The 12144-nt window shown below is 35.7% G+C and overlaps 2 protein-coding genes across 6 annotated transcripts in view; one reads left to right on the plus strand and one right to left on the minus strand.

Annotated features, from left to right (window-relative positions):
* VSNL1 (visinin like 1) overlaps positions 1-3551 on the plus strand; it is a 93144-nt gene extending 89593 nt beyond the window's left edge. For both annotated transcript variants that reach the window (XM_080387965.1, XM_080387966.1), the window contains exons 3-4: positions 773-988; positions 1926-3551. In XM_080387965.1, coding sequence (XP_080244091.1) covers positions 773-988; positions 1926-2123 — 414 coding nt within the window. In that variant the 3' untranslated portion in view covers positions 2124-3551. The remainder of the gene's footprint in view (positions 1-772; positions 989-1925) is intronic.
* A 2676-nt stretch (positions 3552-6227) lies between these two features.
* The window catches only part of SMC6 (structural maintenance of chromosomes 6), a 35969-nt gene continuing 30052 nt past the window's right edge, over positions 6228-12144 (minus strand). For 3 of the 4 annotated variants that reach the window (XM_080387955.1, XM_080387956.1, XM_080387957.1), the window contains 4 exons: positions 11363-11468; positions 9880-10032; positions 8117-8214; positions 6228-6793 (listed from right to left, as the gene is read on the minus strand). In XM_080387955.1, coding sequence (XP_080244081.1) covers positions 6685-6793; positions 8117-8214; positions 9880-10032; positions 11363-11468 — 466 coding nt within the window. In that variant the 3' untranslated portion in view covers positions 6228-6684. The remainder of the gene's footprint in view (positions 6794-8116; positions 8215-9879; positions 10033-11362; positions 11469-12144) is intronic. The other variant, XR_013928195.1, reaches the window with a different exon arrangement.

Genomic DNA, 12144 nt, shown 5'->3' on the forward strand with positions numbered 1-12144 from the left:
TGTGTATAGTCCCTGCGCTGCAGTTGGACTTCAGCGCTAGTTTAATCTCCTTTTCCTAAGAGGTATGTTTTTCTGAGTCTGGGCCACAGAAGGAACTGCTGCTGTCTCAATTGTCTTGAATTATACATTTCCCAAAGGAAAAAACACCAGCAGAAAACCTACATGTTATGGTCATTTAAAACATTTCATTAAGCTAGTCACTAGCAACGTTCACTGATAATGGATATTAAACATGAAAAGTATTGTTTAACTGCATCTCAGTTCTCATCTTACGTACTTGTACTAATGTTGGTTGGCAGAAGAGAACATATGTTCCTGGCTTTTTATGCTGTGTGTGTATTATTTTTTTTTAATAAATGAAGTTATATAACAACAAACCCACACATCTACTTCGTTGCAACATGTCAAGAGCTGGTTCTCCCAGGCAGAAAAAACACTGCTGAAGTGCAGTGATTGCTGTCAGAGAGACAACAACAGAGAATATTATGTAAACTCTCTTGTTTTGCACCCAACTTCATGTTAAGGTTCATCTAGTTAATTTAGTTTTAGATATTTATAATATACTTTGCGGTAAACTTAAGAGATTTTTGTAGAAGTAAATTTGTAATAATCATTACACTGTAACTTACGGAAGCTTACGTTGCAGATCTTCAGTTTCACACAAAGCCCACCAGCAACTTTCTATAAATGCCTCACATCTGTATTTTGGAGGCAGGTACACAGCTTGCTCCCTTGCATTGCCCACAGTTCTATTTATTATTGTATTTTGCAGTTCTTTCCTTATGGAGATGCTTCAAAGTTTGCCCAGCACGCCTTCCGAACCTTTGATAAAAACGGAGATGGGACCATTGACTTCAGAGAGTTCATTTGCGCGCTGTCCATCACCTCACGAGGCAGTTTTGAGCAAAAGCTAAACTGGGCCTTCAACATGTACGACTTGGATGGTGATGGTAAAATTACAAGAGTGGAAATGCTGGAAATTATAGAGGTGAGATCAGTGTAACGCTCAGAAGTAACGTGTCTGAACATTATTTGATTACTTGTTCACATATAGTTTAGATTTTAAGCACACAAAAGGTTGTAGTGTATCATTAAAAGCATATATTACATGCCTTCATCCTATACTAACTCATGTCTAAGTGGTGCAAGCTCACTAATGTTTTAACAAGTGTAATCTTTGAAAATTGCAGGAAGTACATATGTACATATAAGCTTTTAAATATCCAGAGGTTTGGTTTTTATTGATGGGTTGGGTTGGGTTTTTTCTGATGAACAGATTAACCATGAGAACAGCACAGCAAAGTATTTACAAAGCCCATCTCAAAATCACTTGACACCCATGAAATTACTGGTTTGTAGCTGAAACCTTACCGGAGATTAACTTCATATAATTACAGAAATTTACAGGGATAACAACACAGTATTTGAAGTGAGCTCTCACAGATGGGCTTTAGGATGACCACAGCATATAACAGGAAGGATAACGTTTACCACCCACGTCATCTGCAAGCTACTCACCACAGTAGTTAATACCAGATTTTGCTCACACGTACACATAGAAAGCTATTAAAAGGTGACAGCTTCTAAAAGTGATTATTCTGAATTTCCGTCAAATATTTCAATGGAATGACTAAAAGCCAAATAAACAGTTGCCCCAGAGAATAGATTGCAACGGTTTTGCACTGTGAAACAGAAAGCCCAAGAAATTCATTCTGGGATGCAAAATGCAACGCCTGAAATAAATCTGCATCAAAAGAAAGTAAAACACATTCTTCTTTAAGTATATGGACAGCAGATTCTAAGAAAAAAACCCCACAAAATTAAGGACACTGGCCATCATTTTGTTGGGTATCTTTCCAGAATTTGATCACATCAAGAAAACATTAATTCACATGTTGAATTTTCCGTTTGGTTTCTTTCCAAAGGCCATCTACAAAATGGTGGGCACTGTGATAATGATGAAGATGAATGAAGATGGTCTGACGCCTGAGCAACGGGTAGACAAGATCTTCAGTAAGATGGATAAGAACAAAGATGACCAGATCACACTGGATGAATTCAAAGAAGCTGCAAAGAGTGATCCATCCATTGTATTACTCCTGCAGTGTGACATTCAAAAATGAGCTTGTGTACAATGAGTCATAGACTGCACAGAAGTTTAATGTTCCATTCAGTTTGCAGCTATTTCCACACACACAAAAATTTGCTTGGACTACCTATAAATGGACTTGCTTCTTGTGTTTGAAACACTTGTGTGCATGAGAATGTCATTTGCTAAAGAATTTTAAAAGTATATATTATAAAAATAAACTGCCACAATGTGATGTTTGCAATGTCATTTCATAACAACCCTATTCCTCTGAAGCCTGTGCAGCAGTCCTGTGCTGCAGTGAATTATATTATTTATTGTTCATGTTTTACTGATGCTAGCTCTGTGTCCTCCTAGACTGAGTAATGTTAGTGACACTGAATTCCCATGGCAATGTTAACTGTTTATTATAAATCATGTCACCATTCTGCTGTAAAGTAGTACTGGACAGACAGAGGGGAAGAGTTCCTCAGCTCTTAAGTCTGATCCACACATGTGCTTGTATTGTCAGTGGATATAAATGTACTTCATTTGCATGCCTTTTAGGTTTGCCTTAATTCTTACCTCATTTGCATCCCTTCAATCTGGAAAGAGCTATGTCAGAGGAATGCAGTATATAAAAAAAAAAAAAAAAAATCCTGCTAAAATGATCCCTTTAATTAAAAACATATATATAAATATATATATATAATGTTTAAAATATTGTTTTATTGGAAGTTTAAAGGTTTTATTGGAAGTGTATTGATCTCTGCCTGAATTTTCAAAAGCTTCCACAGAGGTTGCAATATATATGTCCCAAAATAAATTTATAACATTTGACCTTTTCCCCTAATTCTTATTTCATATCTTCAGCATGGTAATAGAAAAAAAGTTCATTTTCCTTAATTATCTATCACTGTAATACTGGGAAATATATATTTCATTATGAAAGCATGAAAAAAAAACTTCCTTGCACTCACTCACGCACTTGAAGTCATATTATATAAAACCAAAAATTGTAGTTCTTGTGTTTACCAACAGAGCAGCTGTTTATCCTCGAAGATGCTAATCCTACTAGACCTGTGCTTACTTAGCTTTTTAAGCTAGCTCAAAGTCAAATACAGTTTATTTGCTTGACCTAAACCTGGTCTTCTAATGTTTTTCCCTCCTTGAGTAAGAGTCTTTGAGCTACCCCGGTTTTAATATAAACAGACATGTTGAAAATCATTACTGAGAAATTAACCATAACGTGTGATGATTGAGAAGGGATAGTGAAGAGAAGCACCTTCCTCCTCAATTCTATGTGCATCAATCGAGTTTATCTTTATACTATGGCAAGTGCAAGTTCAGCACAGCCCTGGGAAAGCATCGAGAACCAGCAGACTGCAGAGATTGCAGATAAAAAAAAAATAATCTTTGCTACACCACATTTCCCAGTTGCTTTAAATGGTTGCTTGCAGGATTAAAAAAAAAAAAAATTGAACATAGTACAATTGCATGTTTGATATTTCTTCTTTACCTTATGAAGAAACGAGACCGTATTCTTAATAGCTACAAGTCAAACAATAAAACATGGCACAAACCAAATCATTCTCTGTATTTTCAAATTTAAAAAGTGCAACTCACCTTAAAATTGAGGGTAAAAAAACCCAACAGTTTTACACATTTTGCTAACAAACATGGTGGGGGGAACACAGAATCAGTTGCCACAACACAGCCATCCTCTCATATTTAAGTTTCTTTGTATTCCAAACAAACAGCAAAAGGCAGAAAATTCAACTATTTTTAAATACCAGAAAGTTGCTTAGGCTACCCAGGTAACAGTCTTCGCAAATTAGAGAATGGTACACTTTGTACCTTTGGCTGTAACTTAAAAATAAAACACATATTCTGCAAACGTAACGTACATCTGAGAATGATATGCCCATTGTTTCCACTTAGGCTTAAATTACTAGTTGTAGAGAGGATGTTGAACTTTCCTGGGAATTTACGCCTCTCTGGTTTACGTGTACTTATCAGAGCAGCAGTACCTCATTCTACATTTCCCTGCACCTTGAATTTATACAGCTGGACAGGCTCCATTTACTTTAATGCAGCATTAAGCAACATACGGCCATCCAAAACAGCCAGCAACTCAAACACAGTCACAAAACGTAACATTAGCACTGCAGTTCTCTCTCTAGGTAACTGGTACAGTAAACTCTGTACTTAAAGCACCAAGAATAAGGTAGTTTTGAGACCTCACAAGAATCGGTGCAAAAATAAATGCATCTAAGCAAGTGCTTATTCAAAACTAATCCTCTACCATGTAAACATTTGCTTGTAATAATTACACAGTCAAGCATGCATTTTCAAGTGCAGTGGTAGATCAGAATAAATACAATATATTGATTTGAACCAAAGACCAGAATTGATGCCAACTGCTCCAATATTTCAAGCAAGCCTATAGAAAACTTGGGAGAAAGCTGAAGTGTTGGCTTAGTAGGAATGCAATAATTTTTCTTGAGCTCTTTTCTCAATAGATGTCTTGATAAAAGTACTAATGAAGATAAAGTCTTCCCTCTCTCCTGCCTCTGCACTCTTGCTTTATTTTTTGGATGCTGAAGAAAATCAGGTGGAAATAATTATATGCCGTTCTATTATTTCATATTATAAAAGTCTGAAACATATTCCAATTTCATCACAAAATCCAGTCAAACTATGTGGTTCATGGTGGCGTAAGAGTATCAAGGACATCCCCGTACAAACTGGGCTTGTGTTCTAGACAAGTTTTACCAAGTGTGCACTTTGTATGGTGTATCCCCCCAAGTATTTTCACGTAATCCTAACATTTTAAGTATCTTCAATATATATTCCATCAAATCACAGGATTTTACAATTGTTTAGTTTGGTAGGGATCTCCAGAGGTCTATTGCGCAGATCCCTGCTTGAAGGAGATACAGCAGTCTATTTAGGCCCTAAAAGCCTACAAGGATGGACGTGCTCCTCCTATCTTCATCATGAACAATCCCTGCCCCTGTTTTATCCTACTTCAATTTGACTACTGTCTCTCTTCTGCCACACACTTCAACAACAAAAAACGCCGACCCTGTAAACCTCCTCAAGGCTGCCGTGAGCCTGCTGGCCCATTACCCTGGGCTTTCAGAAGGAAACATCTGAAGCTTTTAAAAAAAAAAAATCACTAGACTTAATTCCTACGTTTAGAATGCACTAGAACTGCAGCTACCTTTCTCAGCATATTTCCTTCAGTTCTCATCTAGCATCCATATTTTTGAAATACCTACAAATTCTTGCATAGTAACTGAAAGACATCAGAGAACACAAAACACTGTACAGCACCTAAAACCAAATTCAGCTACAAAGCCAAGTTAAAACTTAGACTACAGTGAGTTTACTGAGGAACTGCTGCTTGGTAAATAACTGCAGAAACTGCAGAACTGTTCTCTCAATAGTCTGTATGGCTTTTTATATCCACCTATTGGAAAAAAAAAAAAGTATGTCTAATGCCTGAACTCTAAAAATTGATTGTTTTTTAAGAGCTCCCAACAACTTCAAGTTCCTGGAGAAAGGAGAACGGAAGAGAAAAAAATTAATTCAGGAGTTTGAAAAATCTGGTTCTTCTTTCTCTTTCTTATCCCCAATAAATGCCTGTATTATTTCAATAAAGCAAGTGTATTTTAGTTTAACTGCTGTAGTATAGTCCCAGGGGAAGACGGAAGGGGAGGGGGGGGACAGGAACACCCAGCAAAATGCAGGCCTACAGTGCTGTAGAAAAGCTACTGTATTATTTTCCAGAATTCTTATTCTACTTCATTCCTCTATAGCGGAAGGACTTCTGTCACTTTAGTTTGTTACAATGTAATAAATACCTACACTTAGTCTATACCTGCAAACTCAGACTGAACAAGAGCTTAGTAAATTAGAATTAAGAACCTAAGTTCATAAAACCATAATTTGCTAGGTTGTACAAGCTTAGGTCCAAAGAAATTCAAACTCTTCCCTATAAACTCTTTAGGAAGAAATAAAATAACTTTTTTCCCCACCTAGAGAATATATTGCAAATAAATTTTTCACTTCTCTGATTATGAAAGTACACACTATAAGTACTAATAGCTTCTCATGTACAGTCGCTGTGGTTCCACTGGAAAAAAACACCACACCTGTTTTACAGCATGTATTTATTATTATTAGCACATGTTTACAAAATAAAGCAGAGCTATAAAAAAATTAGCATTAAGTTGTTTTCAAGTGTGTAGACACTAAAAAGCATTACTACAAGTATCAGTCTCACTGTTTATTAAAATATTACTCCATAGTTATACAAAATATATTTCAACTTTTCCAGAAGAAAAAACAGAACAACTGATAAAAAATTCTACTAGCTGGTAGTTACAAATATCAACTGAACACTAAGGATTTTCCCGTTATCAAAATGGTGATTATTCTTGGTCTGTACACATACAGTAATTCAAAGAAGAAATATACAGGAGCCTTCTCTTTTCCTGAGAGTATTCTAACAAAAAAAATCCTCTTATCCAGCATCAGAAAGTAATAACTTTACACATACCAATACACATTTATCCCCAATAGTATGCCATATTCACACACAGATATACTTATTGTTCTTCCTCTCCGTCATTCCTATTTTGGCAATTTGATGTTTTCTGGCCTCTTTCAGGGTCTTGCAATTGGAGGATTCGAATACGGGAACTTGCCGGCACAGAGCTAAAAATAAAGTATGCATCATTTAAACAGTGTTTCTTGTCCACAAATTTCATATATACATTTGATTCTTTCCATTACATATTTTCCTTTAACTTCCCCTTTTTTAATTTTACAATTTTAAAAAACAGTAACATGGGGTGAAGTTCTGGCTCCACTGAACTGATACTGAAGCCAGACTTCAGTAAAAGCTTGAGGTAAAGACAATGACTGGTTTCAATCTTGATTCCTAACCATTAGAATACTTTAATTATAGAGCAGGTACTTTTAAGAGAAACTCCAAATGAAATAATGATCAAATATGCTTCATATTTGCCTTACAGATCCTGTAGTGGCACACAGCTTGTACCTGTATAATCACTGATAATCATACTAAAAATGAGCAAAGTTATTAAGCAGACATTTATACGGGCTTCTCCACCAATTATCCTAAACTTATTTCTTCTGAAGGTGCCTCTGTACTTTTGTGAAATCAATTTTTCGCTCAACATGCAACATGTAACAAAATATAAAACCAAGCTGCACAAGAATTATTAAACTTTTAATAAACAGTAACCATACAGAAAATTCCTTTAAGTTTATTGAATACAATTTCAGAAGTTTCCCAGAAAGCATTTCCACTTAAACAACAACAGAATACCATTATTCTACTTTTTATAGATTTTAGTAAGGGAACACAATTAAATCAGCCTCATTTGAACACTACTTAACTACCCTCTGCATGCTGCACTGATTACATTTGGCTAATATAGAGAAGAGTAACGTTATGCAGCTGTGTAAGGTTAGAGTGACCGTCCCCTTATGCTAGGCATGGCTTTACTGGGGATTTATATGGAGGTTTTTAAAAAATTTGGGGTTATTAGATCAAAAAAGATAACAAGGAGTAAGCCATCAGCTTCTAGATCAATGATATTTAAGGAAAAAAAAACAACACTCAAATGACAAACATCTTGAAAGTATTGTAGAATTAATAGAAAAATGGAAAAATGCAGTGTCTTCTGAAATTTTTGGGAGAAGAGGGATATACAGTACTAAAAGTTATCAGGAGCCCACTTTAAACAGTAAAACTTCTCAAAAAGCTGTTCTACTTAAGATAAAGTTATTCAAGTCCCCCCGAACTACCATATTAAGACACATTATACAAAGGAAGAGTAAAAACCTATTAAATTCCTAGAACCATCAGCAATGAACTGTTTAATTGTTGATACTCTACTGTAAAAACAGTAAAATTTCTTTCTCCTCATATTTATTTTTTTCAAGGTATACTCCTTGCAATAGAGCTTCCTGGTTACTCTTGTACCAGGAAATAAAACACAATAGTATTACCTCATGTTTTGTGGGGTGAGCAAAATGAACTGTCGATGCTGCTGAGAATCAGCCACCTTAAGAATCATATCCATTGCAATTCTTCTGTTAACCATGTCCTAAAGAAAAAAGATTTATCAGGTAGTGATATTAACTGTGTATTTCACTGGCCTATTATTGAACAAATTAAGACAAATGCCTAAGAATAAAAATTCATTAGAAAATATCTTAGTAGAAAAACCTATTGGAATTAATTCCTATACAGCAAAGCTAAGCTAAAGAGAAGTCTAATGAAAACTAAGCTGGAGAAATGTTAGGGTAAAATTCTAAAAGCTACAAATCATAGTCTGGGAAATTCTTAAACTCTACTTTTTAGTATACATGGACGACAGAAAACATCTCTTGGAAAAATAACACGCTCCTACTTATAAATCAGCTTTGATACACACGTAGTACTTCTTTATTGGTATGCTGAGATGAACTGTATTTTAGCAGAATAATATGTCTTGTAAAATCCTGCCTCAAAATTACCTGAAAGGATTTAAGGGCTGCATGAAATCAAAGATATTCTGTAGCTTGTTTTTGTTGTGATTATTATTACCGATTTGAACAAGACGTTATGCATTAAGCTTACCGAAAAAAATGTGTAATGGGAAGCTATTATTAGCAGGAGTTAAACAAAGGTCTGCTTCTAGACACTAACGCTTAAGGCTAGCGATCGCCCTAGAAAACATGCTGATGGAGCCCTCTTGTGGTGGGTCTCCAGGATTACATCAAAACTCCCTAACGTGGAGACGGTAAGGTTGCACTGACTGGCACAGCAGCGGAAAGACAAATCACATGGAACCATTATGGAATAGATGACATGGAAGTTCTCTGCAGGGCCTATGGTTCTGAGTACCCACCCTTTTCTGGACAGACGGATACACTTCTTCACAACTAACTTGTAAAAGATGACCTAAGCTCCAGAAGTCAGCTGAAAAATGACTGCTTGAACACCTTAGATGCATACTTTCCTTTTTGAAATTTTTTACCTACAAAGTGTGAAAATCTTTTTTCGCCTTTAGGTCTGTGATTTCCAATAAATAAATCACCGATAGGGGAGGGACACTGAAGGCAAAATGAAATAATCCAGTATCAACTCAGAGAACTAATTATTTTCTCAAACCACACCACACTGCATATTATTAATGAGGAAATAAAATAAAAATACATTAAAAAATTGGTTAATTGCCTATCCAGGGAAGCTGTACACAAAGATGAGGTTTATCAGTTTTAGCTGACGTTAGTATTTACTGTTCATTATTCTCTATAAAACGAAGTTCTGAGCAGCAACAGTGAACTCAATTGATGTACTTGCTCTGAAAAAAAGCCACACCGATCTCAAAATTGGTAAAAGCCAAAGCACATGCTAAGCCCCAAACTGTCGCAGCAACATGCAGAGGCAACCTGCGACAAACACAGTAACAACTGCTTGGGGAATGAATAAAAAGTTGTATTTTACGGGTTTTGTGCTGAACTAAGGTTTACGCATGTAAAGTACAGAGATGCTCATAGCTCTGGCTACCAACTTCAGAAACAATGCTTCAACAGTCACTAAGCAAAGTGAACAAGCTCCCTAAGTTTTGGTTTTGGGGATCTGGGTTTGGGTTTTGGTTTGGGATTTTTATTTATTATTTAGAGTTAACTGTAGTGTTTTAAAATCTAACCGAATACAAACAACAACCCAACTGTTTGACTTACACAAATCAGAACAGCATATGTAATTTAAGTTTAAACTATACCATATAGACATCAAATTCATCCAAGCATCTGAAAGGAGATTCGGTAATTGACCACAGAGAAAGAATGAAACAAACTGTTGAGAAGGAACGTTCACCTCCTGACAAGGATCTCACATCATTAAGAGAAGCTTTGTCTTCCTCTCGAGGCTGAATCTTGAAATAAAAATAACAGAGCAATTTTTAAAACACAAGATAGGGGACTTACTAACAGGATCATAATTTTAGTGGCAAACGAATTACACATGAACAGAGAGAGATCACCTGAGAACAATTTTATGCACTTCACTGCCACTGCCATTCTGGAATGGAATGGCTCCTAACTATTTAATAACACGACTTGTAGAATCACTGCAGCTTTCTCCATCACAGTAAAATACATTGAACAGACTGAATGACCCTGCCAGTGTTTTTTTATTCAATTCTCTATTTTTAATAGTTGTTATACAATGTTTAATAAATGTCAACCAGTGTAGTTACAGTAAAATCCAGTAGTTACTAGATACAATAGAAAAGCAGGTAATTCATTTATTGATTATATTGATTATAGGAGGAACCGTTTCTGTGGAGCACATGACACATTGCGAACAGTCCTTTAGTTACATTGATTATGATGGCACCTTGTGGCATTCCCACTTTAAGCTTAAGCATTACCTTCTATTAATTATATTACCTTCAACAAGCTAAGTGGGAAAACAAAGAATTATTTTAGAGTGTGTTCTTTTGGGGGGGGGGGGGGTGTTGAGGGGTGGGAGGGCAAGGGGACAGTGTTTTGGTGGGTTTTTTTCAATTTATTTTCCTTGACTAAATGTAGGTCTCTTGCATGAGAAACATGAAATACTAGCTACACATAAAAAAAAAAAAGTATTCTGATAAAGCCAGGTAACGACTTGACATTTTACAGACTGAATTTTAAGTTCTTCAAATACATAACCTTCACCTGTTTAACTGGGACTGCATCAACACCTATTTATATTGTCACTACACATTTTCCCCCCTCAATTCCTAAACTTGAAATCTCCCACAGAAACAAAATTAAATAGCCCATGACAACAGTTCTGGGGAACAGTGTTAAAAGATACACAGAAAAAAACATAATATTGAATCTTTCAGCCATTAGAAGTTGTTTAAATAACAACTAGAGCCATTACACAATCACACAAATAAAGGCAAATTTCCTATTAATGAAATAGGAATGAATAATTTTGAAAGTCTGACTAGGATGACTCGCTAGTGAATTCTTATCACCCACCTAAGGCAACAGTCCAAATTTATTCCTTATAATCTAGCAACCTGTCCATATAAGATGGCAATATGGCTTTGGCTCTTGCTTGTTTCCCACAATATCCTACAATTTAACATACCAGATTTGGAGAGGGAAGAACGATTTATTCTATCCTTTGCAATACAGGTTCTAGCAGCTGGTATTAAATAAAAAATAAATCATTAATTATTATGGTAATTGAAGTAATATAAAATAACTTACTGTTATTGAAAGTGTCTCATTCTTGTGATCAAAGAGTATTTTTCCATAGCAAGCTCGAATACGTAATAAACGGTCAAAGTAGAGTTTGCATCGTAAAGAAAGGAGCCTTAAACCAGTTAAATCAAGCAAACAAACATTAGGTCAGTGAGTTTTAAAATACATGAACAAGTGCCAGCAGATTTTTATCAACAGTTCTACACCATAATCTTAAATATTAAGCCCTGCTCCATTAAGAACATTTTCCAAAATCAATTACACTCTCAAGTGGGTGACATTCTATACTGGCATGCTGGAGATAATCACCAACACAAAGTACCAAGGTAAGAAATCCACAAGGTACAGGCTTTGTACTTTCTAGAAGTCTTTTTCAACAGACTGGAACCCTTTTACACCATTCCTCACAACTTCAACAGAAAATGACCACATTCCATTTCTTTCCTATCCAGTATTAGGACTGCACAGTAAGGACAGTAAAGAATTCACAGTCTCTGCTAGACCCCAGGAATTAAACAGTGTATTAATTTCTCCCTTCACACACACGCCGATTTGAGCATATAATTGCTCTATACACAATACATCAAGATTCCTTTAAGAACAGACTATGGTTCCAAGACATCTTGAAATGGAATTCATACTCAAATTTAGCACTAAGAACAAGATTCTCTTCGACAAAGGCACCATAAGGGAAGCATCAGATTCTGCAGGTAAATCTTAACCACTACTATCTCTATACTTCCACCTGCAAAGGCTGGGATTCTCCTGATCTTTATTATTTGTCAGGA

Source organism: Falco punctatus (genome assembly GCF_963210335.1).
Source record: "Falco punctatus genome assembly, chromosome: 5".
Classification (NCBI taxonomy): domain Eukaryota; kingdom Metazoa; phylum Chordata; class Aves; order Falconiformes; family Falconidae; genus Falco; species Falco punctatus.